At 45.9% G+C, this 18,602-nt stretch overlaps 1 protein-coding gene across 3 annotated transcripts in view; it reads right to left on the bottom strand.

Annotated features, from left to right (window-relative positions):
- Positions 1–885: 885 nt before the first annotated feature.
- Positions 886–18,602, bottom strand: part of PCDH15 (protocadherin related 15) — a 133,479-nt gene continuing 115,762 nt past the window's right edge. Inside the window, exons 29-36 of one of the 3 annotated variants that reach the window (XM_088525418.1) lie at positions 18,215–18,433; positions 15,830–15,940; positions 7,741–7,762; positions 7,251–7,289; positions 6,584–6,657; positions 5,803–5,935; positions 3,577–5,037; positions 886–1,491 (exon numbers count right to left, since the gene is read on the bottom strand). In XM_088525418.1, the coding sequence (XP_088381544.1) occupies positions 937–1,491; positions 3,577–5,037; positions 5,803–5,935; positions 6,584–6,657; positions 7,251–7,289; positions 7,741–7,762; positions 15,830–15,940; positions 18,215–18,433 (2,614 nt within the window). In that variant the 3' untranslated portion in view covers positions 886–936. Of the gene's footprint in view, positions 1,492–3,576; positions 5,038–5,802; positions 5,936–6,583; positions 6,658–7,250; positions 7,290–7,740; positions 7,763–10,262; positions 11,644–15,829; positions 15,941–18,214; positions 18,434–18,602 lie in introns of those variants that run through there. The other 2 variants (XM_088525433.1, XM_088525423.1) reach the window with 2 other exon arrangements.

Raw genomic sequence — 18,602 nt, 5'->3', positions numbered from 1 at the left:
GTTGCCGCGAGGCATTGACTGCTTTTTAAGTTACAAACAAAAAGTAAAAGTGGGCACCAATATTTTACAGATAAACCTTGCTTAAAAGGCTTTCTTTTCTACAGACTCTGGTATCATCCTGGTTCAGTTCAGAGGACTGTAGCCCTAGGATGACAATTATGGATGATGCACAGAAACTGGAACCAAAGACCATGCAAAGAAGAAAATAGAACCAATGTAGAAAGAGATGAAAAAATCAATTTGGGAAGAAACAGGAATCAGATAATTTACGAAAGAAAATGAACAAAGCATGGCCAGGTAACTGAGTAAGATTAACTGCTATGCATTTTAGTCCTCTCTGGAATTTTTAATCAATTTTAGCCAAATTTAGTCCACGCTTAGACCACCCTTACAGACATTTGCTATCTGCCTAAACTGATATATCGCTCTCGCCTGCGGCACTGCCACTCAAATTTAAACCAGCCGGGGATCTGCTCTGTTGACTTCCATTGATTTGTTTTCATTTATTACTCTGAATTCAGAATCAAGTTTTCTGGCTAGAAACCAAGACCATAAATAGGCAATTTCCAAATCTAAACAGCAGAGCCACGAGTACCATACAGTAAACCAAGCTAGGCGGGTAGAGAACAGTCTGAAAAGTTACCCAAATGCTGCTGTGCGTTTATTAGTAGTTTTGCCGTTTATTAGACGATAACCAAGATCCAAAAGAACTAATAAACTCAAATGAAGGATTGCTTAGTGCAATGGGAGCCTGTCAAAATAGTCGTTGGGGAGGACAATTGGTACAAATATGAGTGCAAATTTTTTTTCCTTTTAGCCTTTAAAGCATGTTGTCTGTAGTATACAACATATGTGCACGATACAAATTTCATACATTTTCCTCAGTGACAATAAAAAGCGCAGTTTATTATAAACTGAAGTAAAAATAAAAAAAAATCACAGTTTTGTCATTGGTATGTGAAGGTTATTCCAAGGGCCCATCCAGAGCTCCTCTTCGTCGGACTGCGTGTGTTCACTGTGCGACTCCAAGGGCTCTTTGACGTCCTCGTTGTCCACCACCGACTCCTGCTCTTCTGTGCTTTTCAGTTTGGTCCCCCCTGGCTTTGTTGCCCCGTGCTCGGCCCCTATAGCCGAGGGCGCGAACGAGACACTACAAGGTCTGGTGTTTATTTTATCGCTCGAGGGCGGTCCTGCGGACAAGGTGTTGAGCGGGACGTTCTCCTCATGCGTCACCGCGAGCTTGTCCAGTTTCTTGAAGTGCTTCCCCAGCCTCACTGGGGACGTGACTTTTAAATTATTAGCAAGGCAAACGCGGCGCGTTCTGACAACCGAGCCGTTCTGGGCTATGTAGACGTTACCGTTGACGTTGTTCTGGATATTGGGGTTACTCAGACGATTCCTTTGGATGGAGTCCGGAGCGCTGTCTTCTCCGGTGGAGCTGGTCTCATATTCGGGGTCGACTATCAACTTGATCCTTTTCTTCCTGGCCCACTGTTGGACAAAAAATAGAAATGCCATTAAATCACAGCACTATTTCTTACATTTTCTCATCCTTTTCCCACTGTGTCTATATCTACTGTTCACCCAGTCTTTTATCCAGACACTTTCTGTGAATTTTCATAACTTGGTCTTTTTTTACTCTCATTTTTGATCATTCTGATGACTGTCGTGTGACAACAGCATATGCACTCAATGCTAGAGCACACAAACCCATCCTACTAAAAAGCTGCAAAACGGACATACTCATTTGAGTTTAGGAATGGCATCGTGTCGCTGAGATGGAGTGCAGATGTATTAAAAAATATGATTTATTCCTTCACACTTGGAACATACCTGCTTTACAAAGACCTGGCAAAACAATTACTATCCCCTTCCAACAGTAATTGAAACGTATTGATGGCAAGGAAACAAGTGATATTTCCAAGTGACTTTTGGACAATGCTTAGGCAAATGCATTGGAAGATTTCTTCCAGAGTGCTATTAAATAGTGCAGTCACTGCAGAAACGACTCTGAGCAGGTCTGTTTTACATGTACAACACACCAAGGAGAGCAGCATCTTGGACCTACACGAGGGAAAATTGTCATCGTGTCAGCAAACCTGGGTGCTGAAAAAGAAATGCAACAAATTGTTGTGATAAAGCTCCGGGCCAGCTGAAATCTAGTGGAACCAATGGAAATACTTTGCTATGAAATGCAAGTAAGACATTGCAGTGATAAAACATTTGACTACATTTTCCAAAGAATTAATGCAAACTTAATTTCCATGCTTCCGTGACATGATACTAATATCGACTACACAAAACCCATTACCTAAGCTAAAATTAACATTTTTAAAATTACATCTGCCTACTTGCAGAAGATCGCAACAAGCTCCTAATCATCCTTGAATTAATCATGGAAACCCTGTTATTTCACTAAGGCAGCAGATATCACCACAGTCACAGTCCCACTGCAATACACACACATGCACACAAGAATAGGCGGTTTTCAGAGCAAGAAAATCATGCAAGGCACAAACAGGTGAGGATAACTCTTACGCTTTGGAAAAGTTACACTTTGGGTGCCTGTCTTATGGGGCCTTCATCGACCTTTTGTTCCTGATAGAGAGACACAATTTTCTTCAAGCTGATATATTGAGGTGGATGAAGAGTCTCACAATTTAGGATGGGCAACTAACCGTAAATCCAAGTGCCTTCTGTTTTCAGGATATATCAGAACTTGTATTACCTTTGGAGCCCTCAAGAATAATCCATCAAACCTCATGAAAATTTTAATTTTATTTAGGCTTTTTATTACTTTTCTGGGGGAAAAAAAAAATATAGTGTTGGCCAAACTGCTCTGTGGCTTTTACTAGAAGATAAATGACGTGCCGAGGCTTGCGTGCACGCAAAGCTTCAGCACGGACAGGACCTCTGTGAGGCCGTACATCACGCCGCCGTTGTTTCTCATACGAAAACCCAAAGGCCACTTGGATCACAAATAACAGCAACGCTCCCAACACTGTCATGCTCATTTTGAGCACAACCATGTTGGTGGACACCAACTATTCCAGACACGTTAACGAGCCCGGGATGAGTTTGCGCCCTCAAGTCCCTTAAGTTATCCAGCACTGCTAAGGCAAAACACTGCTTTTTATCAGCTTAAATGTAAGAATTAACACACTGCTGTTTATTATTAGAATTAGCAGAGAAAAAATATGTTCCTCTTCCTTGTCCATGCTGGATGAAAATTAATCTTTCATGTGCCATTTAGTAATACCTGAGTAGGACTCGTATTGTTTTTCCCTAACATTTCTCCTCCTAAGATAGCATTTAAGATCTAAAGGTCAATGTGATGCATTTGGACCTTTACTTTTTGGCCACCTCTTGTTGAGCGGGCACCGCTTAGGAAAGACCACACAGAAGGCACAGCAAACCAGCCCACTCCTTACTGCAAAACGCCCTTCGGCTGCTCCACCTTTCCTAAAAGGCGGTGGAATCGCCCGTGGTCTCCGACTCTGCGGTATCCAGCGTCTCATTAGACCGTGACTCGCTGTCTTCCAGGGAGGCCTTTTTTCTCATTTTCCTTCTCTTCCCGTTGGTGTCAGAGCTTGGAGTCCCAGTGTGATGGGAAGCCTCGGTTTTGCTCGAGGTGGCACTCGTTGTGCTTTTGGTGCCCTTGGTGCCTTTGGTTGCAGTGCTGATTTCGCTCTCTAGACAACTAGACTCGTTCTTACTGGTGGTCTCCTCCCCGTCACTAGCATCCATAGCAGCCTCCTCTGTGCTTTCATCCACACCCTCACCACCACTAACACTTGATTTTTCTTTCCTGTTTTCTTTAGCAGTAGCAGGTCTTGCATTGGCCGAAGACGTTTCAGGAGCGGCCTTATCATCTCCGTTATCTGCTGCCTCGTCAGGGCTTGCGTCACCTTGCTCCACATCTGTTTGCTCATCTTCTTCTGACACCTCTTCTATCGTGTCTTCTATTTCAAGACTGGCTGAGGACGTTTTGCTCTTATAGCTGGATCCTGAAGTTTTCCTGTAGCTGGTGTCCCTCTCGCTCCCGGACGCGTCCGAACTCGCCACTGACTTCCGGCTGGAGCGTCTCACTCTTCCACGAGAACTGCCTCCCCTGCTTCTTGTGCTTGACCTGCTGCTGCTGCTGGACTCGCTAGGCCCTGATCTGCTGAATGAACTTTGCGTTGAGGAGCTCTTGGATTGGCTATCGTCTTCATCGCTTTCGGAGTCCTCCTCGTCATCGTCTTCCTCTTCAGATGAATCCTCCTCAGAGTCACTGCTAGAGCTGGATCCAGAGTCCTCATCTTCAGACTCCCCAAATTTGTGCCCATCTTCCTCATCAGAGTCCACAGTACTCTCAGTGGCTTCATCTTGGTCCAGTGTTACTTTCAAATAGTCTTTATCTTCCGACTCCGAGGCAGAGCTGCTACTACTCTTCACTGATGATTCATCCTCGGATGCGTATTTTCTTCTCTTCTTTTTCTTCTTTTCATAATCACTCTCCTCGTGTTCACTTTCGGCTGTGATACTTATCGAAACTCCCGATTTTGTTTCATCACCTTCATACTCCTCCTCTCCTTTTCCTCTTGCGTGGACCTCCTGCAGTTTCTTGGACACACTAATGCGTTTCAACACATGGTTTAGTTTCCTCATGGAAGGTCTGTCATCTGTCGATTTCTGGAAGTACCTTCCCTTGATAACCACACTTCCATCACCATCCACTTGGCGAGCTGACATGAGCTTAGCGTAACTGGAGTCCTTCCTGCTGCCCTTTACTTTCTGTAGAATCATTGGGAATATCCTCGCTTTTTTCCATGGAGAAGGCGCAGGCTCAGCTCTTCGTATTGGATGGCGAGTGCTTACTGCTAGGCGACTTAAATGCATCACTGCTCTTAGTTTCCTTTTGCCCTGGTTGCTCCTATACATTCTTGCAGTACCATGTCTTAGATCCATCCCACCACCTACAGGTCTACCTTCCATTTGAGCCCCTGCTCTCTGGCTTATACCTCTGCTTGGAGGACCTCTGCCTTGACTCATTCCCTGAAAATTATGAAAATGGAACGTGGTTACGATTTGGAAAAGAGATATTAGCAAAATTTACCCTAAAATAAGAGAGAAGGAACACTTTCCCCAGCATCAAAACTAACTTACCTGTTTTGGGACTGCTTCTTACAAAAATTACAGAGGAAATCTGACTTTTACAATAAGCACCTTGTGCCCAACCATCTTGCTCTCCAACTGTGAAATGCACTGGCTCATAAACGTTATCTCTTCTCATTTAATTAGCATCTATGTGATGGATTAACAGCCTGCTATTTCTGAATATTAAATAAAAAATGAACTTTTCCATCAACTCTCTTCTGCCTGCCACTGACATTTTAAAACAATTTCTTTACATTCAGTTACGAGCTCTATGACAAATTTATTTAGGTGACTGCGCTTCTCACCAGCAGATCGCCAGTTATAGGCTGGGTATTAGTTATACCTCATTTGCTTGCAAATATAAAATGAAATTACCTAAGGCTCCATGCACTTTTCATTGAACTAGAAGCCCACCCTGAGGGAAAACTGGAGGCATATATTAAAAGAAACTTTGCAATTCCTCCTTCATTTCTAGTCAAGGGAACAGAGGTGCTGACAAGCACTTTACTGGTCAGCAGAATGGTGGGCTATGATGAGCACCACCAACACAACTCTACACAACCCAATTTTCTAATCAATTACCAATAAAAATAATCATTTGGCAAGGTTTCATGATGCTTCCTCTTGTTACAAAGACCAAATGAGGAGGCCAGCTGCACTTACTTCTTCTGTTGTCGATCCGTGCGGACTATAGTAATAGCCGCCATCGTTTTCCACAACCACCTCCCCGTATTCGTCGTACATTCCCGAAGGAGACAGCAACCGGCGGCGACTCCCGTACTGAGGCAGCTCATACCTGGATGGAAGAGGGACCAACATATGCAGCTTGTCCCCACGTACAGCAATAAATGCACAGCCCCAAGGGACAGCAACTGCTTCATTCTTTTGCTCTACCTTTGAGGGTTTCATGCTTTACACGAGCAGCGACACAATTCAACATACATATTCACTGCATTTAGTCCTCTCGTAGATAGAGGGTTGTGAGTGGGCCAGAATTTCCTGTGAGGTACATGAATTCTCTCCCCACTTTTTGATTTTATATATAATGTGTGCATGTGTATACACTTCTGTTTTAATTTAGGAAGCCAAAGACCAGATCTCCTGGGAAGGGTGCTGGAGGATCTCTGCAAACTCGTAAGAAAACCAGAATCTCCAAAAATCTCCAAGCGCCGGCATTTATCACATTGTCGGAACGAGGTGGAGCAAGGGGATTTGGGGTAAATCTGAAAGGCCAAAGGCTGGCTGGGATCTGCAAGAATGCCATAGAGATCACCGAGCCACAGGAGGGGAGGAGGTGATGGAAACTGATTTCCAAGTCAGCAAATAAAAAGTGAAAACAAAAATGACATGATAAATGTCTCTGCAGTGTAACAGATTCCTAAAGAAACAAGGAGTTAGACAAGCAGCATTTTCAGAAATATATAGGGAAAAATTGAAATTATACCCATGCTCATAACTGTAGTAATCTTGCCCATAGTATTCCTGCCCTGGGTCAATTCCAGACTCCATACTTAACTCCTGCCAAGAGAGAGACACCAAATGAACGCAAGCACTTGCACCCAACGTAACTCACATAACAAACACCAAGGACAGCATCCTGGAGAGCAAATAAGCAGAGGAAAATAAAAGGATTATCATCCAAGCAATGCCAATAAACATTAAGAATGGTATTGGGATGTTAACAGGAGCTTTAAAAGCCTGTGGCACCCTCCTTTCCTGGAGTATTCCCCCCAGTACTACAACAACTCAAGCGCTGTTGGCTTTATTGCTCATCCTGGAAATGAGACCAGGACCAGTATCATTCTTTCAGCCAATTATTGTCTGAAAAAACTCCTGAAAAAGTGGATGGCAGCTGGATACAGGGACAGGAAACTTTTCAGCCGATGTGATGAAATGAATAGGAGCAACTACAAGATGCTCAAGGGAGAAAACATCAAGAGGTGGCCACATTCAGTATTTATGAGAATGGGGCACCAATTATGTGGCTTACCTTTTTTTTTTTTTTTTTCCCCGGAAATAAAACTACCAGGGAAAAGTTATTTTTGATTACAAAATACTGTAAAGGTCATTTAAAAGTTACAGAATAATTAAGAGATAAAGAATAATGGTACCTCTGGTCTGAGAAGAGAAGGTCTCAGCAACTGCTGTTGCTACCGAAGAAAATGACAAAGGGATTAATTAGGGTGCAGCAAATACAGAGCAAGTCATTTGTGTTGGAACTATCATCAGAAAGAAATCCTTAAAGCACAGGTGGGTCAGAGCTCTTCATACGGTGACGGCCCAAAGATGCCAAAGCCCACCGAGTACTTCCACATTTATGTCTCACGTGGAGTAGGGGTAAACGTGAGATCCCAAAGATTAATGACACTGACCCAGCTTTCATCTCTAACCACCAAGCTTGAGGATAAAAATAAAAACAGGGTTTGGAGAACCTTCCAGTTATGATATGAGCCCATTTATATTTTGTGCCTCTAAAGTATCCCCCGCAGCAACAAGTTTCTCAATTTAACCATAGTATTGCAGTAGCTTATATATATATTATTTTTATATATATATATATATATATGTATATTTTAAACTGTAGTCGGGAAACAGCCTTACCTCTTGCTGTGCATATCCTCGCCTAAAAATCGGAAAAAGAAAAAGAGAGTATTAGTACACTTCTGTTTGAGTTTACAGAGACGCACATTGCCACCTGGGCTGGAGAGAGGTGAAAAGACCCCGCAATTAGAGCTCACACTCGCAAGAAACCGCCTGCCCTTCTTTACATCTGCTCTGCACAGACGCGCCGGCGCACGAGAGGAGAGAGGGAAACCCGGGGACATTTTCTTGCCCGGAGCTGCACAGAGAGAAGGAATCCCCAGTCTGAGATTCCCCTCCGGCTACCCAGGCAGAAACACAGATTCCCATCCTACCCCGTGGCTTTTCCAGGAAAAACACCATGAAAACACACAGTGACTTGCTAGAAATCAGCCCAGAGCACATGTTACTAATTTCTTCTAACGAAGTTATTTTGCTAAAATCTGTTTACTAAAATCACTCATTTCTTACCTCACCATTTCCCTCAACAAGATGGGGGAGCTGCATTATTTTTGCTTATGCCTGATTATTTTGCCGCAGGCTTTGGATCTCCCTGCAAGCTTTGCATTAATATTTTAATTCCTTCTCTCGGAGCTGCTAGGACACAGGACTAATACACTTACACCTACTGACTTCTGCCTTTACCCACTTTATGCCAAGAAATTAAAATGTGCTGCCAAGCTGGTGGATTTAGGTCTTAGCATTGTTATTAAGGATAAACTTGAGAATTTATATACATTTTTTCCTAAAAAGAGAAAGGGTAAGTGCTCAAAATCACACTGAGCTCAGCGAATATCACACAGACACGGGCAACTCTTTAATTGCACTTGAGAAAATAAGACTTGAGAGCACAGGAAAAGTTACTTTTTACTTCTTTAATAGCACTGTGCTTAATAGCACTTTAATAGCACAGTGTTTTCTATTGCTATGCAGCCCGTGGCATTAAATCAAGGTGGCTGCCTACATTAGAGAAAGTAACGATCGACTGCAACCAAGGTTGATCACCAGAAGATGATCTGGGACTTTGCGGAGACTGCTTTGGTCTTTAGTGCTTTTGAGCCGATACTACACTGGGCGTCAAAATTTGTAAGATATCAGTGTAATTCGGAATGCAATTTCATTAAAAATAGCACCACTATACTATTTAGTAAATAAATAAATAAAAATAAATACATACATACAAATCAAGGGTCAAAAGAATGTTTTTTTGTTTTTTTCTCCAGGAGGGAATCGGAAAGCTCTTTGCCCAAGGAAGGGAATTGCTCCTGCATAAAAACGGCCCACAAGGTGTCGCGGCCAAGTCCGATGGCCCACGCCAAACCGGAACGCAAGGCCCGAATGCACGTGAGGATGGAGGTGGGTGAGGAAATGCCGGGGGTGCTCAACACAAGGGCGAGCGGGGTGACCTGCCGCGTGCCACCTGGATGCGAGGAGCTGCGATCCGCCTGGAGCCGCCGTTATCCCCACTATGGCCATGCCAGCAGGCGCCTGCTGTGTCTTACCTGGTATCTGCTTGCGTATGAAAAAATATCACCAAAAAACACCTACAAATGCTCCCTGGGTTGAGCTTAGAAGACCTGCTGATTGGTACAGCTCCAGTCTAAAAGCTACAGTCTAAAAAAATATTTTTTTAAAAATAAAGGATATTAAAAAAAATCAAGCCAGCAGGAGAGGAAAGGTTGCATTCATTCCAGTGAAAATGAAGATAGATTTCTCTAACTTCCTCACTGGATAAGAGGTCAGAGCTACCTGCCGTGGCTTTTTCCGCAATGGATGGGATGAAACTCCGTTAAGGATCCCTAACTCTAATATCTGCCTTTTCCAAGAGCGGCAAGAGAAAAATCAGCAAGGAAATCCATGTCGCATGGATTTTTTTTTCCAAGCCCTTGGCAAACTCCTCCACTTAGCGACACTCATGGGAGTAACTTGATTGCATCACAAGGGAAGAAAAACAGTTGAGCTGGAAAACTCACGGTGAAGTGGCATGACAGCTAGGAAGGCAAGTCAACAGAGTCAACATGCAAAATAAAAAGGACAAATACATGCTTTTTTAACATTAAATTATTTACAAAATAAAAACTCTCAACATGCAGTTGCAATAGACATATAAAAAAAAGAATGCAATGGAAGGCATAACAAGGGTAAGAAGAGGGAATACAGCAGGTTGGATAAATCAAGAGAAAAGAAAATATCATCGGACACAGAGATGGAAACGCGCGCTGAGAGCAAGCGCGCCAGCACCGCGCGGGCATCGCCTCCTGTCAGCTAAACAGCAATGGCTGCGGCTCGCGCGCTTGGCTTGCTCCGGTATCCAACACCAGAGCGCGGGATGCCGCCGGTTCGGCTCGTTTTTATGGGTGAAGCGAGGGAGGAAGCTCTGCCCGTGGCGAAGGTGGCTCGAGGCAAACCACTAGGGCCTGCTCCAGCTCGGCTGGGAGAGCGGGGGACAAAACCGGATGCTTTTCCCCACCCCCAAGAAGTGGAAAAAAAAAAAGTCTGTGTTTTGGGTACGCCACGGGCTGCATCCGAGCGAGAGGTCCCCATCACAGGGCGGTTGACTGGGAGGGGAAGCGCTTCTCCAGCTCCTCCACGACGCAGCTCAGGCCACCGTTGTGCTCGGTGCTGGCGGCGGCAGCGGGCGGCTCCGGCAGCGCCGGCGCCTTGAGCTTGCCAGTGATGGGCTTGGGCAGCGCGTGGTTTTGGTCGAGCTGGCTGTACATGTTGGCCACTGACTTCTCGATGGCCGCTAAGTTCTGGAGATTTTTAAGGATCCCCTTGAGCTCGCGGCGAGGGGCTGGCTCTGGCACTGGGCGGGCCGCTGGCAGGACGGCCGGTGGCTTGGCGGGGGACTGGGGGCGCTTGGCCAGCGAGAGGTGCCGAGGGCTAATAGGGGACGGAGAAAAAGAAGCGAGAGAAACCTTGGGAGGAGACGGAGGAGGTGGCGATGGTGGCAACAGAGGAGGGGATGGAGGTGGAGGTGGCAGGAGTGGCGGTGGGGGTGGAGGGGTGGCAGGTGGGTCTGGGATGCTCCTGGCAGCTTCTCCTCGGGCCTGCGGCGCCAGGAAGCTTTGGCAAAGCGGCTTCTTGCTCCGGAAAGAAGGAGGAGTGGGCTTGCGGGCCGGCGGCGGCGACAGCGCCGCCGCGTCCTCGGGACGCTCGTGGAGGGTGATGATCACTGAGGGAACAGCGGAGGGCTCCGGCTCCGCCGCGCGGGAGGCCGGCGGGGAGCGGCGGCGAGGCGAGGCGAGCGCGCTCGGAGGCACCTGCTCCCGCCTGCTCTCTCCTTCAGGACTGCGGTTGCTGTGACTGGGCGAGCGGCAAGTTCTGACATCGGGTGACTTCAGCTGCTTCATCTCCTGCAAGGCCTGCTGCTCAAACTGCCTCGCCTTCTCCTTCACCGTCAAGCTAGGGCTGATGACCTCCTGGAAAGCTGGATTGCCAACGTCAACCAGGCCAGGCTGCCGCCCGGCTCCTTCCTTCTCAGCCTGGAGCCTCTCCTGCTGCCACTGGACGGGGTCCATGATGACCGGCCGGCTCAGAGCGGTGGGCGCCCGACTCTGGCTGACAGGAGCCGGCAGCGTCCACGCGCGGTGGCCGCCTCCCGTGGAGACGTCCCTCAAGAGCAGCCTCCGTGGCGAGAGCGTGTCCAGCGCGTCGCTCCTCCTGCGCGGCGGCCCGGTGGGACTCGGCGCGGTGCCTTCCACGTACAGCGGGTTCCGCGTGGTCAGCGGGTTCTCGTCCGACAAGAACGTCACGTTGCTCGCCGACTTGGGCAGGTTGGTGCTGAGCGAGCCATTGAGGTTGGACTGCTTGTGTGCCTCGATAGCGCGGGAGGCAAAGCTGCTTATAACCCGCTGCCGGTCTCCTTCTTCTAAGACTGACTTTTTTCCCCTGCTTTGTTGGAAATGGTAGAGAAGAAAAAGACTTGAAAGAAAAGAAGATAATCACGTGTAAGGAAGCATGCATGGACATAGAGGTTGTTTTTTTTAATGAGAAAAAAATAAAAATAATAATAAAAAAAGAGCTCATGGTATGGATCAGCGCCACAGCATCACTTCTAGCAAGCTACGACTAGCCAACGGGAAGACCATGGCTACTGGACTACTGGGCAAGACATTTACTTTCCTATCTTCTGTAGGGCAGAAGGACAGGAGGAGGAGGAGGAGGAGGAGTCAAAACAAGGCTTCAGCTATTCAGAAAGGTCAAAAATCGCCCCTTTCTATTTAGAAAAATAACCTTAAATTTCAGAAGTCGCAGCGACTTCTGCACCTTGCCTCTCCAGTGACACAGTTAGCGCTATGGGGGTTCTTCTGAGCTAATGTGGACAAATATAATCACTTCTCCAGCATCCCAATGGCAGCGGCGCTGGGCAGCCAACGCAGCATGCACATGAGGATTTTTAACTCAAGGAGCTCCCTGGGTCTCACACAACAACCACACAACCTCTAAGTGCGCCTTGCGCTGCCTTTTAAGGGCTTCGGGGCGCTCCCCAAATCAGAATCGCTCTCCGAGCAGACGTCAAGCCCGAAAATCCTGGCCCTGAGAGAAGTCCAGTATTCCTGGGTGTTCTCCTAAGACCCGTTTTCACAGCCAAAATTCTTCAGTGCCAAGCAAGGCACTGGGTTTTCACATATGATATTGATATTCATGCCAAAATAATACTTCTAATACCACAAAATAGTGATAATAAGCACTGTTTTAAAGACAACACCCCCCCCAAAATAGCCTGGTAGCAATGTGCCCGGAATCCTTATTCTAAGTAACCTTCACTGGAGTTGCAAATAAACTTATCATCTATACCTGTGATAAGTTTAAGATGCTGGCCAAGCCTGGAAACACCTGAAAAATAGGACCCTTCTCCCTGCAAAGATAGAAACACTCTCTGTATTTGCAACGAGGCTGAATCAAAACGTATTTTCATCATTGTCCTTCATAGATTTATTGCAACTACACATACGCGCTGCACAATACAGGGGCTAACTCTTTTTTTTTTTTTTTTAAAGAAGAAAGACTTTCACTACCTGTGTGCCGCACACTGAACGCTGTACTTAAAACCTTTGCCTCTATTTTCTGCAGTTAAGCAATTGTAGTTAAACCTCAGGATGGTAGTAGTGACACCTACACGCACACACACACAGAAATCCCAACAACATCCAAATGCCACTAAATCTATTTTCCCAACTTAGAGCAGTCCATGTTTTTCACGGCTGTTTGAGCCAAAAACTCCAGGTCTTTGTATTACCAAAATTCACTCTTATTCTTTTAAATTTGGAAAAAAATAAAGGGGCTAGGCATTATTAACAGAAGGATTAGGGGAAAAGCCAGCAACGTTTTCATTTACAGCATGAGCGTGGCAGGATGCAGCTCGAGGCCTCCGCATGAGGTCAGTCCAGTATTCAGATTTTCCTTAGTTTTTTTTCTGTCGTATCTCAAGAAGTTTTACTAAACTAGATGTAAATCATTGAAAACTTAACCTGTGGAGGTTAAATGCTTCCTAGCATGACTGAAGAGGCTGTTTACATATCTAGATACTCAAGAGGAACTCTTTATCCCAGAGCAGCATCCCTTGGCCAAGCCTCCTCAGGCTGGAAAGGGGGTTGGATCTAGGGGTGAGAGAAATGAATGATGCTGAACTTGAAGGAAACCCTCCAGTAGAAAGCTCATGCAAGATGACATAACCTTTGTGCTACCGGAACGGATTATTTCAAAAGCTTGGCTTGGAAAAATAAAGTTAGTTATTTCCACACTTCATGCGAGGGATGAAGTTCTCCCGAAATATATGTGTATTTTTGTTTTGTTTGCATAGAGCTGTTTTAACCAAGGAGAAACAATTGCTCCATAACCTGCAGCTGAAAACGTGCAAACTGAAAACGAACCTGCCCGGAAAGGAATCAGAAAGATCAGACAAGGAGAATTTTGCTCATACACAGTTGCAAGTTCTCAGTTCCAAGAACGGAAAGCAGACCTCAACGTGCCCTTGGGGTGTTTTCCAAGGACCTCGGGGCCTTAGAAATAATACCACTCAAGTTCAGCGATCATCCGGCATCTCTCCATCCTGCCACTGGGAAGAGAAGCGTACGGATATGGAGACTCCACAGTAAATGTCTTTCCTCTACAGGATTGATGGAGACAAAAAAGATGAGCTTGGATGGCCGGGTTTGATGGAAAGGGAGGGAGGGAAGGAAAATCAGCTGGTGTTTCTAGTAGCTACGAACATCGAGACAATGAAATGAGCTTACTTACTGATGCCTATGTATCCAAAGACAGAGAGGAACAAAAATGATGAGACAAGGAAGATTTAAAAACAAAACTTTCCATTTCACCTGCCGTAAACACCAAAAAGAGAAAACAAGAGCCAAGGCAGAACCACAAATGAAGGCAAACTGTCTTCAGACAACTCAAGGGAGGTAAGAGTCTACTAAAATTCACAGTGTTAAAGAAGTAACTTCCCAAAGACCAGTGCCATCAGGACACTAGTGCCTTACAAACCAAACAGTTGTCAGAAGTTTGATAATTCAAAGATATTCTTAATGGAGCCTGCTGTTTTTCATTAAAGCCCTAAAGGATATTCATTTAAAGGATTTTTAATGATACATGTTTGCCTGGGGATGGGTAACAGCCAAAAGCACTGATATCGAAGACAGTGTGTTCCAGGTGTGGCAGCTGTTTTGGTGGGTGAAAATTATGTTTGCTGTCGAAACGGTCACAGCTCGAAGCGCTCGTTCTTCAAAGCCAACACTGCAAATATGTACATTTACACCTGTAGCTTGCTGTATTCAACCAAAGTTTTCTTTGCAGATTCCAACTCAGCCCCATGAGGTTCGTTCTGGGTTTAGCATAAGACTAGAGGTGAACCTGCAGCCGCTTGTCCAATGGGACATCCCCTTCCCACTGGCAACCCGCTTTATGTAACTTCTACTAAAATTAGAAGCCATTCATCAACTTTGGTTGGAATTTACACTATTTCAAAAGAAACGGCAACTTTCCCCAGCCACATATTTTGCTTTATATGCATGATCCCACGCGGTCCCTGACCAGAAGTGCTCACATTCAAAATACTGTTCTACATGCATAGAGTCATTATGGTTGGAAAAGACTTTCAAGATCATCAAGACCAATTCCTGGGAAATGTGCCCTTTTCCTCCCTTCTCACTCAAAGGCACTGGAGGAAAACAAGGTCCTGGAATCTATTCCTGCTTCAGTGCTGACCCCGGAGCTCCCGTGCGTAGGGGAACTCGAGGCGACTCACTGCAACGCAGAGTCTGCGTTCATATCAGGCCAAGGGAGCCCCTTAACGCCCAGCCTGCAAAACTTCAGCTCCCTGAGCAAAATAAAGCATGACTGAGCACAAGTCGGGCAATCCTCAAAGCCATCAAGAGAGCCCTCCTGTCCTCTACCTCCAAACATCTTCTAAATACTACGCTCCCGAGTGCTGCTTGGTTTTGAAACGAAACACAAGACGAACAAGCGTGGCACGCTTATAAGCAAAAAAAAAACACCCAGCATGGTATAAATTAATTGACTATTCTCCTGCAATATTCTCATACTGAGAGTTAAATTGTTGTTGGAGTCTGTAAGCTTCTGATTCCCAGACAGATAAAGACGTAAAGGCAGCTCTGCAATATATTTTACGAGCCTATAATAAGTAAATGATGTATTCATTGACCTACTGGTGCTATTTCTTTTTTCTGGTTTAATAGTTCTTTCATGTTTGATTTCAGTATTCAAACGGTTTCAAATGTAAAACAAAAAGAAAATCCTAATTTATCCCACAGAGCATTCTGTACTCTAGCAAATGGGAGCTGGGAGCAGCTCATCCTGGTGGAAGCTCTTGCTCTGGAGAAGACATCAAGCCAGAGCATAGCCACCACATCGTGCTCATGGCATGTTTTTCGGTCACGCTAAAACCCGCTGAAGATTGCCCTGGGCACCAAAAGGAGCCCGTGGGAGGAGGTGATTTCTTGCTCCCTCCCCTTGGCTTCTGCTGGGACAGGGCTCAAGGTGGAGCGAAGAGGCTCAAGCGACTGGTGAAACCTCCCACCATGGGGATGGGCCAGAGCGAGAGGTGCCCGGAAGGCGCCGCCAGCGGCGCGGCACGAGCCATACTTACATGGTGCTGTCGCCCAGCTCTTCGTAGAGGTTGTTGGCGGCCGCGCTCACCGGCTTGCCCGCCGGCAAGGCCATCTGGATACGCGCGGTCTTGGCGCATTCCGCCTGGCGCCTTCGGGAAGGAGGCGGACACGGTTAGAAACGGCCCAGAAGCAGACTAAGCCCAGGCACAAAATTTCATTTTCCATTTGGTTTTCCGGTTTTTGTGCAATTTCCACATGAGTTCTGCTATCCACCTGCTTTCCTCTCTGCCCAACATCAATTCCTGATCCTGCCCCCAAAGCCACCTTCATGCTCGGATGTGCCCTTGGTTGCTTGGGGAAGACCATGCACACTAAAATACTTCTTTTTTAGCTCTATAGGACACAAGCTACGTCCTGTATCCCGAGATCCTTCTTGTGGGTTAGCCCACAATAGGAAAACACAAAGTAGCTGCAAAAGGGACTTAAAAATTGAGACGTGCAAAATGACAGGAACAAGCTGGAGTATAAGAAGTAATTACTTATGGCATTTCAAGCAGTCTTTCCTCTTAAAAAGTAGTCTTAGGCAAGAAGCAAAGCTGGAAGACGATACTTACTCTTTGAATCTGTTTTGTCATGCGAAACGGAAAAAAGAGATAAAAAGGAAGGTTAAATGCATCCCAGTTACAACAATGCTCCTGAGAACTGAACCTAACAGCAGGAATAAACTAGAGGCTGCTTAATTATTGCACACATAAAAACACAGGATTAATGGCATGCTTAAAGAGTTGTAATTTCCAGGACTGAACGGCATTTGGGTGCTGCTTGCGAGACTCCGCAACCACATTTGCAGCCGACGTCAGTGTAGGAGGCAGCAAAGAAAAACTGCTTTTGGCTTTCAGAAAATCCCCTCCCTCGCACCCCAACATGACAGAACAAAACAGGAAAACATGATTCCACCTAGAAATATTTAACATGTCGAGTATTAGGGACGCATTTTTATAACCATTTTCTTCTTTTAACACACTTGGAGAACACCACAGAAAATGTCTTTCGCGGCAAAGGTGAATTATTACTGGCTCCCATTTAGAAGGCACCCGTTTTCAACAATTAATAAATAATATATTATTTACATTTGGCTTCTGGTGATGGCCTGGATAATGTATTGCAAAGGGGCTGCTTAGTGGAGAAGACTAATGAACGCCTCCGACTTGTTTACAAGCTGTAAACTTGTAAACTCCGAGCTGCACCCTGACAGTGCTAATTTCACATTGAAAAGAAAACTCTGTTAATTTAACTACCATTTTTACAAAAAGTCAGCAGCCAAAATTAATTCACTGGATCTTAACCTGATCGGGGATCTGGAAAGCGCTGAGCAAATGCTACCCACAGCACATAAAAAGTTTTAAGAGTGAGGAAATCTTAAGTACCAAATTTAAGTGCGGCAAGGGCGATGGTTGCATTTGTTCGGCTATAACCTCTATGCACAGGGGCCAACTCTAACTTGTCAAGATTGGTATCAGGGAAAACACCAAAGCTCCTTTGGGAAAAGGAGCATGAGACCATAATGCAAAAGCGGGCCCATTTTCCATTTGTCTCCCAATGGCTTTTGATGTTGATCAGCACTGAAATTCCTCTTGCTTCCTCAGCTCCTTTCTGCCGCTGCCTTCATTTTCACAAAAGCACGTCTCCACGGTGTGCTGCTATAAATCCAGTCCCAAGCAATACTTCTGGGCAACAAAAAAAGGTGATTTTTGATGGAGCAAGGCTAGGCAGATCCCTGAAAACTCTGAAAAGGGATCATTGGTGTCTTTTGACCTAAGGGAGCACCAAAAGAGGCGAAGAGGGGCTTGGAGACTTTTAATTCATGAGCCTCAGTGGTGATTAGTGATTTGTGTACTAGCACTGTTACTTAGGACTCTCGAGGCTAAGGAGGGTGACTGGAAATACCAAGCGGCTTCGTTCTGCTTGATCTGTGTGGCCTCGATTGGATAGACCTAAAATGGCTAAAAATCAATTCTTTACAGAATGCTTAGAATTAAGAAGTGTACAAAAAGGAGGGAAAAAAGTAAAACTGCGAGTATTTCATGGTTGACAAGAAAACAAGTTGAGTTCTCTTGCTTGCCATGGAATTTTGGATTCCTCTACTTGATCCGGCAACCTTTTTTTGTTTTTTCAATTCCTATCCCCATCTCCACCTGCATTTGCAACGCCGCATATTGTAGCGCGTAACCCAGAGCTGCAGCTAAAGCTGGAAAAGGCCATAAGAGGCATTTTGGCAGGCCCCTACCGAGGCTGACCACCTGCCACAGCGAGAAGGACACCGAAAACATCCCCCGCGCGGAGGGCGGCCCTACAAGAGCCCGTCCCAACAGCACCTCTCTACAGCCACGCCGCTACCGCGATAAGGAGGTAGGAGTACTTACTGTCTGTAGCTGACCATAACTATTAAAATAGCTGGCATACAGCAAAGGATGATTATGACAGCCAGAGCAAGCAAAGCACCTTCCGTGTAGCCCACGGCTTGCGCCTGCTTCTTGACGTTGGCTACCACATCTGGCGTGCGGATCTCCAGGATGCGCCCCCCTTGGCCCAGGTATGGCTGGAACTCCTTGTTGATGTCCAGCAGTTTGCCGTCCAGGAACCTGCACGGTGGCAAAAGGCAACAAGTGGAGCTGCTATCCAGGCGGCCCGCGAGCCGCGCTGGCAACGGAGAACTGGAGCTGAGGCACGAGCTAATCAAAAACCAGCTGCTGCTGTCACTGCCTGCAACGTGCAGAGGTTTTGCTAGAGCAGAACCCTCACGGATATTCC

This window comes from Tinamus guttatus, unplaced genomic scaffold (assembly GCF_059628265.1).
Source record: "Tinamus guttatus ecotype Peru unplaced genomic scaffold, ASM5962826v1 Tinamus_guttatus_pri_ptg000023l, whole genome shotgun sequence".
NCBI classification, from domain to species: Eukaryota; Metazoa; Chordata; class Aves; order Tinamiformes; family Tinamidae; genus Tinamus; species Tinamus guttatus.
The sequence above is the reverse complement of the archived record's forward strand: the minus strand, read 5'-3'. Positions and strand labels throughout refer to the sequence as shown.